This window comes from Microcaecilia unicolor, chromosome 5, assembly GCF_901765095.1.
Source record: "Microcaecilia unicolor chromosome 5, aMicUni1.1, whole genome shotgun sequence".
Taxonomy (NCBI): domain Eukaryota; kingdom Metazoa; phylum Chordata; class Amphibia; order Gymnophiona; family Siphonopidae; genus Microcaecilia; species Microcaecilia unicolor.
In genome coordinates, this window is record NC_044035.1 from 105012485 (window position 1) to 105035162 (window position 22678).

The 22678-nt window shown below is 44.2% G+C and overlaps 1 protein-coding gene across 1 annotated transcript in view; it reads right to left on the bottom strand.

Moving 5' to 3' along the window:
- TSPAN15 (tetraspanin 15) overlaps positions 1–22678 on the bottom strand; it is a 71842-nt gene that overhangs the window by 36816 nt on the left and 12348 nt on the right. The window contains exons 4-6 of the mRNA XM_030203148.1: positions 20539–20634; positions 5918–6034; positions 2356–2403 (exon numbers count right to left, since the gene is read on the bottom strand). Of these exons, the coding sequence (XP_030059008.1) occupies positions 2356–2403; positions 5918–6034; positions 20539–20634 (261 nt within the window). The remainder of the gene's footprint in view (positions 1–2355; positions 2404–5917; positions 6035–20538; positions 20635–22678) is intronic.

Below are 22678 nucleotides of genomic sequence, written 5' to 3' on the forward strand. Positions count from 1 at the left end.
TACCTCAGAAAACACCACCCTTTTCCCTGGGGAGAGGAACTCTGCTACTGTATAATTACATCCACAACTATGTGTACATCAAAGAGGGAGCCAGCTGGAGATAAGGGCCAGTGTTCCATAAGCACCATATTTATGGCTGGAAGTGTGTGGGAAGAAGGAATTTAGGGACAGGTAAGGGAGAAAAGATGGAACAGGAAAACAAACTGGTTCATGAGAATGTAACTTTCCTTAGGACTATGACCCATACTTTGTATAATTGTAATAAGAAGCTTCTAACAAAGAATGTGTCCAATGAGGACTCAGGAAATGCATCTTTTATGTGCCTTCTCAATCATGTAATAAAAAGACAATGACTTAACAGAGCCAGCTTTTTTTGGACTCCTGTCAGGAAAAAGAACTTGAGCACCGAAAGCCTCTCTCAGTCAGTCTCCACTGATTGTGAGATAGGTGTCCAACACCTTTTACATATGTCTCCAAATTACCCTGCTTTTATTCTGCTGCTAATACATTTCTTATGGTTCATAATCTTGGTAAGAATAAACGTTACTAATGTGATAAGGTTCTTTTGGGTTGGGGTTTTTTTTTTTCATTTTTTGTGATTGGCCAGGCTGGTGTCCCAAGAAAGTGCAGCTGAGGGTATCTGTTTGGGGAGGGGCAGGGTTCTGGTTCTGCAACCCAGTCCTGACAGTTCTGAACAAAGCTCTTATATGGAACAATGTCAAACTGCCGTGCAAATTACTTACACCTTTAAAGCTCTTGAATGAAATGAAAATAATCTTATTCCCATAGTCCTTTTATTGTTTGAGTAGTTTGAACAATTTCTTATTTCTAGGCTCGTAAAAGTGGAGTTTTCACTGCTGGTCTTTTGATTTTCAAAGAATAGTTTTGGTCTGAGCAACTACCCCTCAAAAATGAGGAGCAAGCCTAATAACTTGGATTTTGTGCATCTTGTAATATTCAGTGTTAGTAGTAGTATTAATTGTATGCAATATAATATTTGCCATATTCTGCAACTAGTAGTCCTGTTTATTTTGGACTTGGTCTTGACTGTCCCTGTTTTCTATTGGTTTGAGTACATTACATCAACATTGCATACAAAATGATTCAACAGTTTACAATAACCTCTATAATGCTTGTGATCTTCATATATTGGAAAATTACATAACTAATTCTGCTTTTGCCTGCTTACATTTCTCTGGACAGGCTGAATCATTGAATAAATTATGGGGCTTATTTATTAAACTACAGAAGGTGTGTTTAATTTAGTTTATTTCAAAATTTGCATGGTCACCTTTCGACAGATCACAGCAAAGGAGCCCTTTTACTAAGCAGTGCTACAAAGTGGTCAGCGCTATCCCCAGCATGGGTCTTTCTGTGCATTGAGGCCCCTTTTAGCATGGTGATAAAATGGCCCCATTTTCCATTTTAACTATTAATTGCCACATGCTAATTTCCCCATTAGCGCATGGCTATTAGCGTGTGAACCCTTACCACCACCAATTTTGTAGGTAATAAGGGCTCATGCGCTAACCAAGTTTTAGTTAGCACGCAGCGATGTAGCTATGCTAACGGATTAGAACAGAACACACCTATTCTTCGCCCCCAGCGCTAAAAAAAATAAATTCTATTTTTTAGCACATGGGTAGCATGCGCCGAGTCCAAAACTACTGCGGGACGCCTGAGAATGCCTCGCGGTAGTGCTTTTTAACCTGCAGTAAGCACACGTTCGTGCTTACCGCAGCTTAGTAACAGGACCCCTAAGAGATTTACAACACAATCAATTAATAAAGATGTATAATACGATAAAATATAATCAAATAAATTACAATATAATATACGAGTCAGACAATAAAGAACAACCAGCAAACTACTATCACTACTCCATCAAATGCTGCCTCAAAAAGAAAGTTTTCAGGCCTGTCTTAAATTGTTTAGGTGTAAGTTCTTTGTTAACAAAGAAACATTCTTAGTAATTGGCTGTCATTGAGATCAGTGGTCCCATATATATGTCCAGTTTGCCTGACAGAAAGTAAAACCTGTATTCCTTTTGGCTTGATTTTTATACAGTTCTAATTGTCTTCTAAAAACATGCCTTGGTGTGTCTTGCTACATGATTGAAATTACTGATGTTTCCCGAAAAGCAGAATCCCTCCTAAAGGTCTTGAAGGCCAATAGATAAATGCAGAGTACAAAGGACCCTAACAGTCTTAAACCTTTCCTTCTCTACCCAAAAAAAAAACAGGTTAACTTTTGGTATCCTTGGCTACATAGTTATAACTGATTAATTCACTTACCTTTAGAAGTATTCTACAATATAAACATTTTACAATTAGTATAAAGATTTGAAATAATTACCTCTTGGTCGAGAGTTTTATAGCCACATAAAGTGTTCATGACGGTAGTCTAAAAAAATTGAAAACAAAAACATTTCTCATATTTGTGTGTCATCTACTTGACATCTGCTTATTTTATTAAAAGTGTGGCATCATGTGTGCTGTATCATTCAAGGATTTCAGCGAGCTGATGAAGGGTAACATAACATCTGTGTTTTTGAGAATTTTTGTTTTATTCAGGCTTTTCTTCCCATTTTCTCGTTTTTTCAGTTTCTGATAATAGTGCTCACTCTTTAGAAACAGTGTGCATTATGTGGAAAGAGGGCGCAGTCTTTTCCCTGATAGGGAATGCACGATGGTTCTACTATCAGGAAGAAGTGGGCACTTTTTCTGAAATATTATGCCCTCTTTCCACAAAGGGTTACATTCTATATATGGTGCCAAAAAATCGGCACCGAAAAAAGCGCTATTCTAGAAACCGCACTTAAAGTTAGGTGCGGTTTATAGAATAGCGCTTACCCTAGGGGTCATGCGTAAAGGTAGGCATCACCATTTGCACCAAAGAAAACGGGGTGCAAATGCCCATGCCTAAATTTACGCACAGAGCCTCCATATTCTATAATTATGCGTGTAACTTTAAACCATGCCCTGGGCCCTCCCATTTACGTGGCCCTTTTTTTGGCCTGCGTGTAAAATTTAAGTGTGGATCCCGTGCCTAAATTGATTTGCGTAATTTCTAATTAAATCTAATTAGTGTAATAATTGTGTTAAGACAATTATTGGCACTAATTGGTTCTTTATGGAATTAAATTACCTGTGCAAATTCAGCACATGCCCTAATATGCGTGTACAATTTTTACAGAATTTGGGATATAGTGTGCATTATTTCCATATAAGGACCAGATTTTGGAACCATTGGACTAGGTTCTGCCGGACAAAACGTGCGCCAAGCACTATTCTATAAACAGTGCTCCAAAATGGGCACCACTTACAGAATAGCGCGTAGTGCTGGGATCAGTGCCCATCTTTTTGGCACGAGGATTTACACTGATACCTAGTGTAAACCCTTCTGTGTAAATTAGGCACGGATCCCCCGAATTCTGTTAACACTACGCATCTATAGTGAATGCCCCTGACCCGCCCATGCCCCTCCCTTGGACATGCCCCCTTTTCAGTTACGCTTTACAAGATTTGCATGTGGATCTTTATAGATTAGCTTAGCAAGATGCGAGCACGAATCCAAATTGTTGCCAATTAACACCAATAATTGTTTGCTAGCATCCAATTATTAGCGCTAATTGGCTTAGCTGCATGCGCATTTCAGAACAGCAATGTAAGTTTGCGGGCCATTTATAGATTTTCCTTGTTTGTGTGTATTCACAGCATGGATACATTTACTACCGCCTCCTGTCGGGTTTTCAAATTGCCACAATGAATATGCATGAGATCTATTTGCATACAATGGAAGCAGTGCATGCAAATCAATCTCATGCATATTCATTGTGGAAATCTTGAAAACCTGACTGGGTTGTGGCCCTGGAGGACTGTGGTTACCTAACTCCTGCAATAAGCAGGTATGTGCCAACTGCAAGTGTGACAATGTGCAGGAAAGTACTGTGCATTACTGTGCCCCATTCTGCAGCCAATAACAGGTTGTGCAGTTAGTGCATGAACTAGTGCAGTAATGGTTACCATACCTATACGATAACTGCTTAGCATACTTTAATAAAAGATCCCCTAAGTCACAGAATACACAATAGTGTAACAACTTTGTCAATTTAAAACAGACATGCTTTTTTATTGTAAAAAAAGTTTAATCCACTTGGTTTGGCCACAGTACAAGCAGTTTGGTCTTCCCACTGGAGCTGGGTGGCAGAATATTCACCCCACCTCCTCCCCCCCTCTTGTACAGGTTCACATTCTCAGCCAAAAGGTAAAGAAGGACCATCCTCAGCTCATTATGAGACTTTTACCTTTGATCTTAGCAGTGCATTTTTTCTAGCGAAAAAGGTGCTGGTACTCAAATGCCAGGCCACCCTTCAGGGGTGGGATAATCACTGAGAGACCCACCCCACAATAGCCAGGCCCCACCCCTGCAACCAGTCACAGAATCTATGACAAGGTAGAATTGTTGAGTAGAGCCTGAACTCTTTCATTAAAACTTGGAGACCATGGGTCAATTTTAGCAGACAATGGCAAAGGTGCCGGTACTCAGTACCCCCAAGTACCCCTTCAAAAAAAGCCCTGGATCTTAGTCAAAAAGAGGCCATCTAGTTGTGCTAAGTAACTATCTCCAAGTTGGCCAACCCTTACTAAAAGGAAAGGAGGGAAAACCAAGGGACTGGCACTCTTATCTACAAGCTCAATAGTCCTATCAAATCCATTTCTGTGCTGCTTTTTCCCAGCCTTGGGGCACACTTAAGGCAGAGCAGTTGACCCTAGTACTGTAGTGGACATTGTTATTTGTAGATCACTCAAGAACCTGGGATTTGCTCACTCTTGGCAGCTGCACCTGAGAATCTGCTGTTGGAAACTACTGTATTATGTATGTTATGTTGTAACTCGCTTTGCATATTAGAATTGTCGGCTATAAGTTTATCAATTATTAATAATAACTAGTAAAAAGGGCCCGTTTCTGACACAAATGAAACGGGCGCTAGCAGGAGTGTGTATGTTTGAGAAAGAGTGAATGTGCGAGTGTGTGTGTGTGAGAGAGAGAGAGAGTGAGTCTGGGTGCGAGTGTGTCTGTGAGAGAGAGAGTGTGTGTGTGAGAATGAGAGTGTGTGCAAGTGTGTATATGAGACACAGTGTGAGAGAGAGAGAGTGTGTTTCACATAGATACAGTGTGTGCGAGAAAGAGAGTGTGTGTGAGACACAGACTCTCTGTGAGGCTGAGTGTATGAGACCAAGAGAGTGTGTGAGAGACAGTTATGCTCATTTTCAAAGCACTTAGCCTCCCAAAGTTCCATAGAAACCTATGGAACTTAGCCTCCCAAAGTGCTTTGAAAATATGCCTCAGTGTGTGAGAGTGAGAGAGAGAAAGACTGACTGTGAGAGAGAGTGAGTGTGTGAGAGAGTGTGTGTGTGTGACAGAGATACCTCTCCCCCCTCTCTGGTGTCAGGCTCCCCCCCTCTCTCTCTGGTGTCTGAGCGTTATTGTGCAGGACGCTGAGCTCTGGTTGTGCTTCAAGGAACTGACCAATCCTATTTAATAGAATGCACCTCCAACATTCTGAAGCCGAGAAACCTCGTGTGGTTGGTCACTTCTGCTTGTGACGAACCCGGAAGTACGTGATGTCAATTCAGGAGATGGATACAGAGAGCAGGAATGCCTCAGCCATGCAGTCAGCTTCAGAATGTTGAAGGTGCGTTTTATTATATAGGATAATACTGCCAAGAACAGTGGAGAAAATTTGTTCACCATCTTCACTTCTGGAGTGTGCACACAAAAGTTCTCTTCCCCACCAAACATAAATCTTTAGACATTATGAAAGTGACAATATTAAGTTTCTTCTATTCCTCAGTTTTCCTTAAGTTTGCTTAGAAACAAGGAGAATTTATTACTGTAGATTAATCATACATACCTTATTGCTTATACAACAAGTGTAAGGCACGCCACATGCTAATGGCCCTGGGCCAAAACATTTATGATATGCATTTTTGTCCCAGTCTTTAAAATCTTCACCACCACAACACTTGAACTGAAACAAAGAAATAAGGTATTGAACATACTGTATCTTAACAAAAAGATTTGCTAAAAATTACTCAAGTATACAAATACCATTTTATCAACCCAAGAAATGGTGTACCATTACCAACCATTTCTTGTTTTGAGTCATCAAAACCAAATTTAAAATGATTTGGACTAGAAGTGTGAACGGGTAAGAAGATAACGAACTGCGGCAGAAAAAGATTAAATTGGTGCATCCAGTCTGCCCAGTTATAGTTCTTCTACCCTGGATACATGAGCATCTGTTCTCCTACTGAATGTAGCATCAGCTCCCCACCCTTGATATCTTTTATCTGAACTTTCCTATCACTGACCTCCACCAATCCCAAACATGCCCAGAACCTGTTACAGTACTAACCTGTCAAGACTTGTGAGTTCTTGTACCAAGTAGAGCACTGCTGAGTCCGGTACTCGGACCAGGTTCTGCTTGGCGGCCGTACAACCCCGGGTTTCAGCTGCGCTGACCACCATTCCCCAGAGGTTGAGCCCCTAGGTGTGGGCGGCCTGCAGGACTTACGGGACAGAGCTGGAAACAGGATGGTGAATGTATCGGCCAGGCAGGCAGCAGGCAGGGGAGTAATCCAGGTACAGGCAAAGTCAGTAGGCAGGCAGCAGGTCAAGAGAGTAATCCAGGTACAGGCAAAGTCAGTAGGCAGGCAACAGGTCAAGAGAGTAATCCAGGTATAGGCAAAGTCAGTAGGCAGGCAGCAGGCAAGAGAGTAATCCAAGCACAGGTAAAGTCAGCAACGAGGGACAAAGTAGAGAAGAAGCAAACTACTGAGCAAGTAACACCTACCATAGTAGAAGCCGAAGCATAGAGTCCAGGAAGAGCTCAGCTGATAAAGTGCTGACGTCTGACATCAGCAGGGACCAGCAGGGAAAAGGAGCACAGCCAGAGCAGGGGAAGGAGGAACCGGAAGACCAATAGGAGAGAAGCAAGGGAAGCCAGGCAGAGAGAGAGCAGAGACAGGTGTGTGGAAGCAAAGCAATCAAGGAGCCTACAGCCAGAGAAGAACTACACACACATGGCTCAGGGCTGTGCCAGTAAAGTGTGTGTGTCGACGGGACCCTGCGCAGCCCGAGGACGCCGCTTGGGTTGAGGTAGGGGATATGACATAACCTTCACCATTTCCACTGGTAGGCAATTTTAGATCTTGTTCCTTTTCCAGGTGTTTTTTTTTGTTTTCATTAAGTTTCCTAATAATCCGCACAACTTCCAAACTAGTGAAGCCATTGTCCAAAACATTGTTTTCCCCATGCTCACTGATGTTTGTGTTTTAACTATGGTCACTTCATATAAGTTATCCCAATGCCTTCCTGGAAGCTCAGTACATCCATACCACTGATGTTAGGGCCTTAATCAGTACAGTTATAGCATATAGAAGGCAGCAAATTCAAAGGGAATGGGAAGTGGGGGCACTAATAGGTTAAATAGAGGATCAGGATGGGCATTGTTTTCTTTTGTCCCTGACTGGGATTACATCTAATTTGTAGTTCATAATTATCTGCTGGATTCTATATATGGTGCTTCGAGTTGCACATGCAAATTTGTGAGTGCGCCCAACTTACTCACTCAACTTAACTGAATGAGCCAATTGGCACTAATTTGCATCCTAATAAGCAATTAGCACTAATTGGATTTAATTAGCAGTTAAGATATAAATTTAGGTGCTGGATCCACACCTACATTTTGCACGCGAGTCCGAAAAAGGTGCACAGAAATGGGAGGGTCATGGGCAGATTGAAGGCATTCCTAGAATTTACGCATGTAGTTATAGAATAAGGGAGATATGCTCCTAATTTAGGCACAAGGATTTCTTCCATATTTCAGTTGGTGCAAATGGCCACAACTAAAGTTAGGCGCGATTCCTGGCATAAGTGCTTTCTATAAATCACACAACTTTAAGAATGGTTTACAGAATAATGCTTAGTGTTATTTTTTTTGTGCCAATTTTTTTAAGCACCATATATAGAATCTAGCCCCATACGTTTACTGAAACAAGAAAAACATTATACTTATTAAAGTTACAACTACAAGGTAAAATTAGTCCTTACCTAATAATTTTATTTCCATTAGTCCCAACTGATCAATCCAGAGACTTGTGGGTTATGTCCCTTTACCAGCAGGTGGAGATAGAGAGAACTTCAGAGGTTTACTATATGTGGTCATGTGCAGCCACCTTAACCTCAGCATTGGCCAAAGCAATGGAAGAAGGATGAGGAATTCAAACAGTAAGTCCTCTCCTGCATGCATAAAGCTCATGTAGGCTCCTCAACTGCTCCTGTGGGAGGGTAACAGAAGATTTCCTGCTTGGTTTTTTTTGTTGTTTTTATTTTTTGGTTGGTTGTAGCCCAAATCAAATGAAAGAATCTGATGAAACTGAAGTAACTAGAAGAAAACACTCAACCCAGAACAAAGGGCGGGCCTCTGGATTGACCTGTTGGGACTAATAGAAAGAAAATGATCAGGTAAGGACTAATTTTACCTTCCATATGGACCCACAGTCAATCTAGACACATGGTATGCACTGAGAGAGGCAACTGGAGCATCAGAATGAAACTTGCAGTGTATGGAGAGAGACAGTTGGAATGAGGCTTGGAACACTCATTCATTGATGAGTACCATCCAAAATCCCACAGGAGGCTGCTGGGGTTGGGAGGAAACAGGCGGCTGTGAGCAAGAAAATAATAGTGTTGACTCCTGCAGGTATAGGTGGGGATGGAGGAGATTGATTGTGAGGATGGAATGGATCTTAGCAAGTACAGGCAGGAATGGGTTAGATTTATGTCTCTGTGCAACGCTCTCCTTTGCACTTATTCTGTGTTATATTTTGTAATGAACACAGAATAAGTACAAACAGTTCACTATGGGTCCCCTGGACGTTCCAGGTAGCAGGAATAACTCCTGATGTCAACCTTTATAGACACGGATATTCTTTCCCCTTCTGCAATAGGAAATGAACATCCATAATTGTAGACCATCCATGTCCCACCTAGAACACCCCAGACCACACCACTTTGCCAGAAACACTTTCTTTAGTTTTAGACATTCCTATCCTGGTTTTCTTTTTTTAAATATCTTTATTAAGTCAGAAGCAAAAACACTGACGTACACAATGAGTATTTCAAAGTATTACAACACAGGCGTTGCAGAAGAATGCCGCTATCAAATATCTGCCTAGCCATAGGCGTAGTTTGACTGTTTCATTTGGGGGGGGGGGGCAAAGAATGGGTGGAGCATATTAGCATATCATTTGCATATATACATATGCAAATGAATATGCTAATGTGGATGAAGGAATTGAATTTACAGGCAAAATATCACAGATGCACATTTCAAAAAGCTGACATTTCAATTAATAAATTATGAATAAAATACTTTTATCTACCTTTGTTGTCTGATCATTTAGTTTTTCTATTCGCTTTGGTCCCAGTGTCTTCTGTTTTATTCAGTGTCTTCTTTCCAGTAGGCTTCCCTCTGCTCCCCACTCCTCGCAGTCCCATCCATCTCTTGCTCCTTTCCTCTGCTCCCCACCCCTCGCAGTCCCATCCATCTCTTGCTCCTTCCCTCTGCTCCCCACCCCTCGCAGTCCCATCCATCTCTTGTTCTTTCCTTCTGCTCCCCACCCCTCGCAGTCCCATCCATCTCTTGCTCCTTCCCTCTGCTCCCCACCCCTCGCAGTCCCATCCATCTCTTGCTCCTTCCCTCTGCTCCCCACCCCTCGCAGTCCCATCCATCTCTTGCTCCTTCCCTCTGCTTCCCACCCCACCCAGTCCCATCCATCTCCTGCTCCTTCCCTCTGCTTCCCACCCCTCCATCTCCTGCTCCTTCCCTCTGCTTCCCACCCCTCCCAGTCCCATCCATCTCTTGCTCCTTCCCTCTGCTCCCCACCCCTCGCAGTCCCATCCATCTCTTGCTCCTTCCCTCTGCTCCCCACCCCTCGCAGTCCCATCCATCTCTTGCTCCTTCCTTCTGCTCCCCACCCCTCGCAGTCCCATCCATCTCTTGCTCCTTCCCTCTGCTTCCCACCCCACCCAGTCCCATCCATCTCTTGCTCCTTCCTTCTGCTCCCCACCCCTCCCAGTCCCATCCATCTGTTGCTCCTTCCCTCTGCTCCCCACCCCTCGCAGTCCCATCCATCTCTTGCTCCTTCCCTCTGCTTCCCACCCCACCCAGTCCCATCCATCTCCTGCTCCTTCCCTCTGCTTCCCACCCCTCCCAGTCCCATTCATCTCCTGCTCCTTCCCTCTGCTTCCCACCCCTCCCAGTCCCATCCATCTCCTGCTCCTTCCCTCTGCTTCCCACCCCTCCCAGTCCCATCCATCTCTTGCTCCTTCCCTCTGCTCCCCACCCCTCCCAGTCCCATCCATCTTCCCTCTGCTCCCCCCCCCCCGCGAGGTCCAAGATGGTGACTCCGTTTACCCCCTCTCTTCCTCCCTCCCTCCCTCCGGTGCAGGCAACAGTCTTCAGCTTTTTCAGCGTTCCTGGCAGCGGTAGCGATGTACACGCTGCCTTCGGTCTGCCCCGGAAGCCTTCTCTTCAAGTTCCTGTTCCCACCTATGCGGGAACAGGAACTTGAAGAGAAGGCTTCGGGGCAGAGCCAAAGGCAGCGTGTACATCGCTACCGCTGCCAGGAACGCTGGAAAAGACTGCTGCCTGCGGCGGAGGGAGGGAGGGAGGAAGTGGGAGGGGTAGACGGACACGCTCCTCTCCATCCGTTACTCCGCTTGGCTTCCCTGCCCTCTCTGTCTGCGTCCCGCCTTCCTCTGACGTCAGAGGAAGGTGGGACGCAGACAGAGAGAGCAGGGAAGCCAAGCGGATGGAGAGGAGCGCGTGCGTGCATGTGTTTTTTGTTTTTTTTTTAACTAATGGCGCGGCGGCGCCTCATCGTCGTTTGGGGGGGCATTGCCCCCCCTCGCCCCCCCCAGTCTATGCCTATGTGCCTAGCCTATGTATACAATACACTATACGAATAGGACAAATTCTCTCCTGACTCAGTTTTTAATGGAGACAACCCCTTCCCTCTCCTACCCTTCCCCCCCACTGTCCATCTACAACAACTTTAAGAGGTAACCCCTGCCATTGAGCATCTACCAAGATCACAGAACACTCCCCCCTTGACTTCCACCAGCTATCTGGAAAAACTATTAAGGAACAGCATCTTTAGTCTGGTGCTGTGGCATAAGTACGGTAGAGACTCTGCTCCACAAGTCTCGGTACTGACGTTGCCCCAGTGAGGTAGAGAACCTAAGGGAGGTGAGTAACCAGCTAGCCATTTCTCTCATAAGGCCATACCAAGCAGATATTGATGGAGGTGTGCTATCCACCCAGGTCTGCAAAATGCACTTTTTGACAAGCATGGTGGCTACCAGAATGAACTTGCATTGTGCCTCTCCTAGCCCCTGCTCTCGAAGTGAAGCTGCACTGCCCAACAGCACTGCCGAATATGATCACTCGAATGAACAGTGCAAGGTGTTCTCAATGGTCCTCAAAGCACCCGACCAGAGTGGTAACAAAGTGTGGCATTCCATGAAAGAATGTAGGAAAGTGCCTACATGTGCCTGACATTTAACGCAAGTATCATCTGCCCACAACCCCATGGCTCTCCCTTTTTGTTTAGTGATATGTACTCTGCGGAATTGAATGTCCTGTAATGCCGTGTTAGGCGTCACAGAGTGATACAAGATCTGTTGTGCCCTTGCTCCAAGCCTCAGCTAACTGCGCCAAATATGGAGATTTCTTGGTGGCTCGAATCAGCTGGTACCATTGTGACAGTTTATTTAAACCAGGGGGAATCTGTAAGAATAGAGAGTCCAATTGCGTAAAGGCCACTTGCCCTCTTTGGAGGAATTCAGCGACAAGGATACAGTCTCTTGCCTGAAGGAATGCAAAAACTTGTGAATTGGGAATGTTCCATGCACACATGACTTGCTCGAATGAAGGGAAGCTCTCGCCTCCCAGCTATCTGAAATGTCCCAGATACCTACACCCGCTCCCCCCCTCCCCCCCACTGTCTGAACACTGATGCCTCCATGCCAGCTGGGAAATCATTATTGCTCGTCAAAGTTAAAAAGGGTCCCAACCCTCTGAGCACACCACCATTCTCTCTCTACCACCTCCAAGCATGCCTCAGCACGAACAAAGGGTTCCCCCACAGCTCCCCCAACCTTCGAATATGATTGGATTCTAATACGACAAAAGGATCATAGGGCATGCACCAACTTGCCCAAAAATCAGCAGGGGAAAAGAAACTGGCCCCCAAATGTGCCTCGTGGATCCATTGCAGGAGCACAAAGACATTGCAGGCCCGCAGATCAGGTAAACAGAGTCCCCCCCCCCCCCCGCCCCCTGTCTAACGTTAATTTAGCAAAGGAGATGCTAGGATGTTTAGCATGCCAAATAAAAAGAACTGATTATACTGCGAAACAGATTGTCCTCCTGCCTATACACCCAGAGAGGGATCATCTGCAAAGAGTACAATAACTTTGGAAGTAGTACCAACTTCACTGGCGTGATTCTCCCCATAAAATTGATTGGAAGCTCTTTCCAATGATGGCAGAGCCGCTTCACCTCCCCTAGTCTATCCAAAACATTTTTCCTATAAACCCATGCTTGATCCGTGCTAAGGTACACCCCCAGGTATTTGACACCAGTCCTAGCCCAAGTCAGAGGAAAGTTGGGTATCGAAGTGCTGTCACAAGGATTGCTTATGGGCAAGGCCTCTGACTTCCTGAAGTTTATACAAAGTCCTGAGAAAGCACCAAAGTCCCGAATAATATTCATCACCAAAGGTATGTTTGAAGATGCATTATCAAGCAATAACAACATGTCATCCACAAATAAGTTTATACGGTACTTCCTACCCCCGGCAGAGATTCCCTTCAGGATCGGATCTTGCTGTATTCTAGCTGCCAAAGGTTCCAAGGTGAGAATGAATAAAAGAGGGGACAGGGGACACCCCTGCCTAGTGCCTCCCCCCCAAAAGGGAGCACTTCTGTTAAAGAGTCATTAATGATAATCTGGGCCATGGGGTTGCTATAGAGCACCCTGATCCAATCTAGGAACTTCCCCTCAATACCAAAGCGCTGCAGCACTCAAAACAAATAATTCCACACTACTTTGTCGAAGGCCTTCTCCGCATCTAGGCTGGCCAAGATCTTATCCCCCACCTGCCGGCTTCCCTTCGAGCAGGATACGGCTCACCTTCAGGATATTAGCTGAGGCGAACCGCCCCGGTACAAAACCTACCTGATCACGGTGGACAAGATGGAGAACCAGCACACTCAGTCTAGCTGCCAGCACTGCTGTCATAATCTTTACATCTTGATTCAAGAGAGAAATTGGCTGGTAGGAGCCCACCAGCTCCATGTCTTTACCTGGTTTGGGGAGGACCGTAATGTAAACGTGATTCAGCGAGGGCCCCATAACTTGCGAGTCCCGTAAATCGTCACACAGAGACAAACGACGGGACTATTTGGTCCCGTAGTATCTTGTAAAACTCTGTGCCTAGACCGTCCGGACCTGGTGCCTTAGCCAGCTTCAGCTGCTTGCTGATCCGCTGCACTTCCTTCCCCTGCAGTGGTGTGTTGAGACACGCCAGCTACTCTGCTGTCAAGGAGGGAAGGTTCAATTTAGCAAAACAATGTGCACAGCTATCCGCAGAGAACAAACCCGTTTTATAAAGCGGAGTAAAAGTGAACAAATTCTTGCTTGATAGCATCTATCCCCATATGCAAGACCTCCTTTACATCCCTTATCCTACTAATATAATTTTTTGCAGCTCTTTGCCTTACCAAGGAAGGTAGCAGCTTGCCTGTCTTGTTACCCCACTGATGTAAGCGATACTTATAGAGTTTGACATCATAAAGTGCCCTGGTGTCCGCTCAGCCACAGAGCATCACGTGACCCCCCCCCCCTTGGCTTTCTAAAATCATGATTTGGATGTTCATACAATATGGACATCTAAGTGCCAGTTTATGAATGTCTAAAACATGAGTACTGCTTTTAAAATAAGCTTAGTGTCCACGTGCTTTTGTGAGAGTTCTGTATTTTTATTCACTTTAGGTTTTTGCCTCCCCTTTATCTACTAGGAACTTTTATATTGTATGCGCTGGTGATTTTGCTGTGTTTTCTTCACTGATTTAAAGTGCCAGAGAACTTTTACGTAGTACTCTGGGGCTACTGTCACCCTCTAAAACAGAGATTTTCAACCTCTCACCTCCCAGCACACCTATATGGCACTAAAATTGTCAAGGTACACCTCCTCACAAAGAGTCCAGCATTTTACCTTACCCTACCCCCCCCCCCCCCCCCCCAAAAAAAAAAAAAGTACAGCATTTACCTTCTTTTCTCTCACTCCCACCAAAATTGTCCAGCATATCTCCCTCCTGTCCCCTTCTCCAACCATCAATCAGGTGTCTTCCCTCATCTCTCTTGACCCCCCCCCCCCCCCATGTACCTTTTAAAAGTTTTTTTCTCTAGTGGTCTGTGGCAGGGAGCAGCAATTCATACAGCCTGCTCACACCAATGTTGGAGCCTTCTCTCTGAGGTAACTTCCTGCTTCCACATAGGCAGGAAGCGTCAGATAAAAGGCTCCAGTTTTGGTGTGAGCAGGCTGTATGAATCATTGCTCTCTGCCACCGACCACTAGAGACAAGAAAACTTACTTAATTCTGGCACAAATTAAGCTGGCCCAACTCCCACGGCACACCTGGGGATCAGCTGTGGCGACCAATGTGCCACGGCACACTGGTTGAAAAACACTGCTCTAGAAAGGGGTCGGCTATACCAAGATTGGTTGAACCGCAAATAGCTCAGATTTATCCCTTACAACTTGCAGCCTGTTCCAATTTGACACTGATTTGAACTTCTCACTAAATTGATTTGGTCTGACTGTCATCTACACTGGTGTTTCCATCTCTTACATGCAGGGATTGAAAAATATGCTTTGATTTTCATTGCCTGTGGGAGCCAGCAAATTCTCCCACCACAGCTGAAAGGAAGATCTAAACTGTTGAGAATATTCACAATGACTATTACCAACAGGAAGCAACAGAGCACAGCAGCACGGGAACATACGCATTAACAGGAAACTGTAGTCCCAGAACTACATAGAACACTCCCATTTAAAAAAGCAACTGAAGAACTGAGTCACCAAGGACAGCCCTGCCAAGAAGAAGCAGCTGTGTGACTTTGCTAGTTTGTAGGAAACATGCCCATCAGCTGAACCAGAGAAGGAGTGCCAAGATGATAAATTGCAGCACCTACCAACAGTCCTCCTGCAGAAGAATAGTAAAAGGGGACAGCATCAGTCATCTCCTGCCCTCTCCCTTCCAGAGCAAAGAAGCATCAGTAATCTCCTGCCCTCTCCCCAGGGGCATAGCCAGACATCAGATTTTGGGTGGGCCTAAAGAAGAACTGGGTGGGCACCAATTGTTCTCCCCCCCCCTCCCCCCCCACCAACCACCACCCAAAAAATATCTCAGCTGGTGGGAAAACGCTTCTTTCCACCTTGACAGTCTACAGCAGGCATGCACTGAAAACTGAACATACGCAGGTGCCGGTATCATGGAGAGTAGCATTTTCATTACCATCAGGGGCAAGACTTCAGCTGGCTGAGCTTGGGATCCCTCCAGCTACCACTAAAAGTGTGCTACTGTTGGGTGGGCCTAAGACCTAAGTGGGTGGGCCCCGGCCCACCAAGGCCCACCTGTAGCTACGCCACTGCCTCTCCCCTCCAGAGCAGAGAAGCATCAGGAAATGTATTGGGACCTGGGAGGACAGAAAATGGGAGGAGAGATGGAAAGAGGAGGGGGAGACAGAAGACTGCACCTGAGTGAGTGTGTATGAGTGAGTGACCTCAAATTTTGGATGGGCCTACAGGCAAAATAGATGGGCACAATGTCCTCTCTGCAGCCTGCCCCCCACCCCAACTCAAAACATTAAATATCTTAGCTTGCCTCAATAATGAGACACATCGGGACTTTTCTGAGAAACTGGAAAAGCAGTCCTTAAAGGAGAAATCATCTCCTATTTGAAATATCATAGTAACATAGTAGATGATGGCAGATAAAGACCTGTACAGTCCATTCAGTCTGCCCAACAAGATAAACTCATTGTATGTGCTACTTTATATGTATACCTGACCTTTATTTATCTTTGCCATTTTCAGGGCACAGACTGTAGAAGTCTGCCCAGCACTAGCTTTGCTTCCCAATTACTGCTGTTGCCACCCAGTGTCCGCTAAGCTTCCGTGGATCCATTCCTTCTGAACAGGCTTCCTTCATGTTTATCCCATGCATTTTTGAATTCCGTTATCGTTTTCATCTGCACCACCTCTTGTGGGAGGGTATTCCAAGTATCCACCACCCTCTCCATGAAAAAATACTTCCTGACATTTTTCCTGAGTCTGCTCCCCAACATCTATTCTAGAAGCCTTTGGAAGTGGCTCATTGTGCATGAGCGCACCATCCCACCTACTTCTGTTTTCTGTATAGCAGTGAGAACGTGTTCTCTCCATTGTGCCACACAGTTTGCATCTAATACTTTCAATTGCGGTTTGAGGTGTTTATTTTCTGTTTCTTTTTATTCTGTAAGTTGCTTAAGCGGGGCATTTGTCCTGTACTTCCCCTCTTAACCTGCAAACCAGGTTTTTCAGCACTTAAGTTTTATTATCCATGCTCCATTAGGCATCCTTAGATCTTGGGCACCCAGTCAGGGACATTTCTCACCATTTTTCATTGAGCTGTTTGGTTTTGCTTCAGCTATTTTTCCTGACATGTTCCAGAAAAACATGTGGTTTTAAAGCTGCTCTAGGTGCAGCAGGACCATGTCCCTCACAGACACTCACAAGTGGTGCCTGCAGTGCCTGGGGCCTGATCATGATCCCTTTTCTTGCCAACTCTGTTCATAGATGTCAAAGAGAGGTATCAAGGGTTCAGAGAAGCAATGCAAATGAAATTTTGGCACTGAGAAGTCTAGTCCATTAAATTCAGCATCAGAGGCATTGGTCTCTATGGCTCTGGGAGCTGTATTGGACGCTGGGGACGCATTGACATTGAGAGGGCCATCACAATCGAGCATCGTCCGATCCTCTCCTGAGGGCGAGGAAGGATTCATCATTGTCCTCATCGATGCCAAGGGATTGAGATGCCATGTGTTGAGCATCAATCCCCCTTGAAGCACAGCATCAAGAGCACCAAGGCATCATGATTGCTGATGCCCTCAAAGTGTCCCTCATGTGATGGCCATTCACCCTCCCGGCAATTGGACAAGTTGCAACAGCCTCCATCAAGCCAAGATCAGGTTACTGACACTCCTCAGATAGCTTTGAAGGAAGTGGCCAATCTGGCTGACCTCCAGCCTTCACTGTTGGCAGCCATCAAAAAGTGGCTCAGGTCCATGCTTCAGGAGCAGATGGAGCATCTATTGGCCCAGTAAGAAGCTACTGCATCGAAAGCATTGGTGCCAGCATCTCAAGAAATCCAGCCTATTTTTGAGGCCCATGCACTGCTTGTGGGTAGCACATTTACATGGAGGCCTCAACGCAGGCACTGGATCCAGCATGCACCAAACTGGTGTCGATCTACAGTCCCTTAGGGAGAGGGGGAAGCATCCTCAGGGCACCAGAAATTCCCAGTACCTCACCCATCCCAGGCCTCACTATGGTGTCAGTCATTCAAGGCAAGCAGAGACTCTTGACATCTTCAGGGATTATGAGTCTGATTCTGACTGCTCCAGGGTATCTGAGGAGGCACTAAAGGTCTTCTTGGAAGAGGGATCGCTTGTTTTCCTTCAAATCCCTCCCCTTCCACATAAAAGGAGAAAACTGCCTCTAGAAGAACTCTCCTTTTTTGACTTTGTACAGACGATGGCTAAGTCCATCTCATTTGATTTAGAAACGGAGGATGAGCCCAGGTCGAGATGTTAGACATCCTTTAGTCTGATTATCCTCCTCCTCCATGGAGGCTGTGATGGTTCCTGTGAACACAAACTTTAAGCACGTACAGATGTAGCAGTGGGAGACTCCCTCTCTCTATACATTTAGATTAATAAGAAGGTTGACTATGTATAGAGTACAGAACACACCATGATTTGAAAAGTTCTAGCTTCCTCACCATTCCATGGAGGTCAAATCCGCTCTCAAAACAGCCAAGAGCTCCTACTCAATGCCACCAGGGAGGGAGGTGATCTGCTTTCAAAGACTTCTAGAATAGACACTGGGGAGCATTTTCCATGCTGAATTCCATTGTTTGATGCCACCAATCAGTGAGAATATTCATTCTGCTATCCTTGGAGAAGAGCTGCTACTGGTGAGTAACTTCATTTTACTTAGATCACTCCTTGGCTTCATTTAGGCTATGATCAAATGTAAAGGCAGAGTTATGAGCAGAGATCAGTTCCTTCTGTTTTTTTTTGACCGAGAGTGAAAAATATACTGGTAATAAATAGAAATAAAGCAAAACAAAATAAATCTTATAATATCTTTTTTATTGGACAGTATAGAGGGTTAATGCCCTGCCACTTGACCCGCTGGGGACACAACATGGTAATTTTATAAGTGACTTAAGCGTGTAGAATAGTGTTTTATGTGTTCAAGTAGTTACTTTAAAAATTACCTGGGGACAGTACTGTGAAACCATTTGCTGAATTGGAGACAGCTGGATTGGTTAAAAAACGAGACTGGTAAGCTTATTGCCAAGTAAAGCGTTATATTGATGGAACTGGACTGCTCAGCTTTGGTGGAGGACATGGCTGACTTAACTGAAACCTCTATTCTGTCTCGTCAGACTAAAGCCAGCCTTTCTGTTTACTAACAGAGTCTTGGTGTTTTTCAGGTGCCGTGGGATTACGATGTCTTAGCTGCTGCTTGGAATGCGGAACTTCGGTCCCATGAACAAGTGACTGGTACTTGCCTCCGTCTCCTCATGAAACACATTAAAGTGCTTGTGAGATAGGTTCCAATACAGGAGCAGCAATACAAGTTTTCATCGAGGATGTAGATGGCGCCAGGATGGGCATTTCAGCTACAGCTGAATGTCTTCAATATCACTTACTCCAGCTATGTAAACCCAAGTGTTTTGGTCCTTTGATGGTATACAAATATTCTGGAAGAATATACTGGCCTACTTGCAACTGTTCTGCATAAACGTTACCATTGCGAGCAGATACACAGCTCTTTTCTAATTTCATCTCCTTGGGACTGAGGAGAGAGATTAATCTACTGAATAAGGCTTTTGTTTTGTCTCAGAAATGTATCTTGGGAAAATGGAGGGAATCACATTCGCCAACACTGACTAAATGGAGGAATGAACTGTATTATTTATTGAAACTGGAGAGATTGGATGCTAGGTGGGGCTCTCCAAAAATTTGGAGGACTTTTGAGCAGACTTGGTATCCTGTGCAGGAGGCCCTTGAATTGCCTTGTTGAATATATGAAAGTTACTCTTGGTGTGTCGGACATGCAATGCTGTAGTGGGGAGGGGGGCGCATAATGTTGTTTTCTTGGTAGAGGTCATCAAAAAGGATCTATATAGGTGACCTCTATCTTTGTTGTAATCTGGTGTTTGTGGGGCTTTGAGGGTAGGGGGAAGGGATATCTGAGGGTTGGGAGCTGCTGCAAATAATGTCTGTAGTTAAATCAGAATTGTTTTTATTACATTGTTTGGTATTTTGATGTTTGGCATACCGTTTTCTTTTACTTATTAAAAAAAGATTTAAAATGTTAAAAAAAAAAAAAAATTACCCGGGGATATGCATGCATACATAGCATCTACTTTTATGTGATATATTATGTAGATATTTCTGAGGGTAGAGAATGAGCAAAGTGGGGTTGGAGGGGCACTTATCCATGAATTTTGTAAAATACACACATATGTGCTAATTCTTACTGGCACATACATGCACAAACTTACACTTATCTCAGGGCATGTGCAACGTTGTGCAAGAGATTTGGAGGAGGCAATTTTCAAAGTTGCCTTTATAAAAAAGGTACAACATAAGCTCCTATGTGCCTTTTCTGGCTATGCACTCTATTAGAAAACAAATTACCAGCTACAATATTATGTCCATAGCAAACAAAAGAAGATGACACTTCACATTAAAATATATATCAATATTCCTTGTGCCTCTGTAACTAGAAGGAAAAATAATCCCTGCAGGAGTTGCATGCTTCTCTCTACAATTATAAAGCTAATGCCAGAGGGGAGGACATTGAATTTCTTTTTATGCTAAGCATTTCCCCAAACCTCTATACTATAAGCAACTGTGTATCAAAATGAAAATAAAAATAAAACCCTATGTTGTCCCTCCTTAGTAATCTCCACCATTGCCAGAAATGCCAGTAGAAGAACCCTGGCTTCCAGGCAGGACTATTGTTGCAACTACAGAAGATAAAAATAATAATAAGCAAATGAAAACAGTTTACTGAAAATTATATAGATACAACATACTCTAAAGGAAAAAAACAAACAAACCTGCTTTTGAACAAAATCCATGATGTTCTTGAAATCCAAATCGTCGTAGTAATTTTCAATTCCCTTCCGAATATTACTATTAAAAAAGTCAACAGTCTAAAAAGAAATCAACATTCAAAAAAATTAGGATACTCATGTTTTGCCCTCCATTGTGTAGCGTTGTTATAACACGAGTCTGTGGTTCCCTTTTACTAAGCCATGGTAGGCACTAATGCATACCTACTGTTAGCCAAAAAGCACTGCTGTGGGACACGCTGAGGCATCTTGTGGTAGTGTGCCAATCGGCGCATGCTAATTCCACGTTAAAAAGTAGTTTTTATTTTTTTGGCGCATGAGGTGTGTCTAAGGCCGGACAGTAGACATGACCTGTGCTAACTGTGTAGTGCGGGTACATTGCAGCGTGCTGCCCTATTAGTGTGGGATTAGCATGGGAGCTCTTATCGCCTAGTACAGCGGTTTCCAAACCTGGTCCTGGAGGCACCCCAGCCAGTCAGGTTTTCAAGATAAACCACAATGAATATTCATGAGAGAGATTTGCATGCACTGCCAGCACTGCCTGCAAATCTCCATCCTGACAACCTGACTGGCTGGGGTGCCTCCAGGACCAGGTTTCGGAAACACTGGCCTAGTAATAGATAGCAGTACGGGCTCCTGTGGTAAAGGCCATGTGCTGATTGGGAAATTAGTGGGTGGACATTACAGGGAAAAAAGATATACAAATGTGGCCATTTTACCACTGTGAAAAAAGTGGCTACAGCGTAAGAGAAACCCATGTGCTGCAAAAAGCACTGGCCACTCTTAGTGAAGCTTAGTAAAAGGGACCTATGTATGGATAATAAGTTTAATAATTAAAAAAAAAAGCACACAAAAACCACTCTTGCATAAATTTAGAAGAAAGGCAGTAGTTAAGAAGTATAAGAATAAGAAAATACTACAGTGGATTCAGAATGGAAACAAGAGCTGGCAATGAGTTGTTGTTTTCCACTCAAAATTTCTGCAGTCAGTACTCATGGCTGATACAACTATTCGTGAACACTGTAATGGGCTCTAAATGCTAGAGGTGTCTGTGAAAGATAATTTGTTTCATGTTATGTCATTTCATTCTGGGGTCCTTTTACTAACCTGTGGTAAGCACTAATGTCTGTATACTGCAGCTTAAAATGGCATACCACAGGGCATGCTGAGGCATCCCACGGTAATTTCGCGGTAATTTTGCCATCTGCACGCACTACCCACATGCTAAAATATACTTGTTATTTTTTGGTGCTGGGGGCAGAGAGTGGGCATGTTCTGAACTAATTGGTTAGCACAGCTACATTGTTGCGCACGAACTGGTTTGCAGGTGGTCTGTGTAGGCCATTACTGCCACCAAAATAGGTACCGTTAAGGACTCACGTGCTAATGGCCACACACTAAATGGGAAAATTAGTGTGTGGCCATTAATAGAGAAAATGGCCTCAGTGCATAGGAAAGACCTGCGCAAGGGCACACTGAGGTCACCTTTTACCGCAGTTTGGTATAAGGACTCTCTTTTTTATGTTTGTATAGGTTTATTATCCCATCTATACAGTTTTGTTTGTTTTGTTCATTTCATTTTAGCACGTGTTATTTACAATGGGGGAAATTCTGTATATGGCACCTTAAAAATTGGCGAAGTAAAACCATGCAGTTAGGCGTAGTTTATAGACTATGCTCACACCGTTCTTACAACAAATTTAGGCACACCCACTTCAACCAGGCCTAAATATCTGTGCCTAAGTTAGGCACACATCGGGTATAGTGTGCATAGTTTTTTGAAACACTCACAATCCGCCCATTTCACGCCCATGGCCACATCCCCTTTTCAACTGCGTGCATTAGAATTTATGTGCACCACGTTATAGAATACACCTAGAAAGTTGTGCATGTAAATTTTAATTAAAGCCAATTAGTGCCACAATTAAGTTAATCAGTTAAGTTGTGCATGCAATTTAGTTGTACGGCCAATTAATGCGCACAACTTAAGGCGCCATATATAGAATTTGGGGAATGCACATATCTTTTTGCAATCCATGGGCAAATTTTCCTAGCTGCATGCATGAAAATGGCTTAATGCAAACATTCTTTTAAATGGTGAACACAAATATGGGGCCCTGTTTCC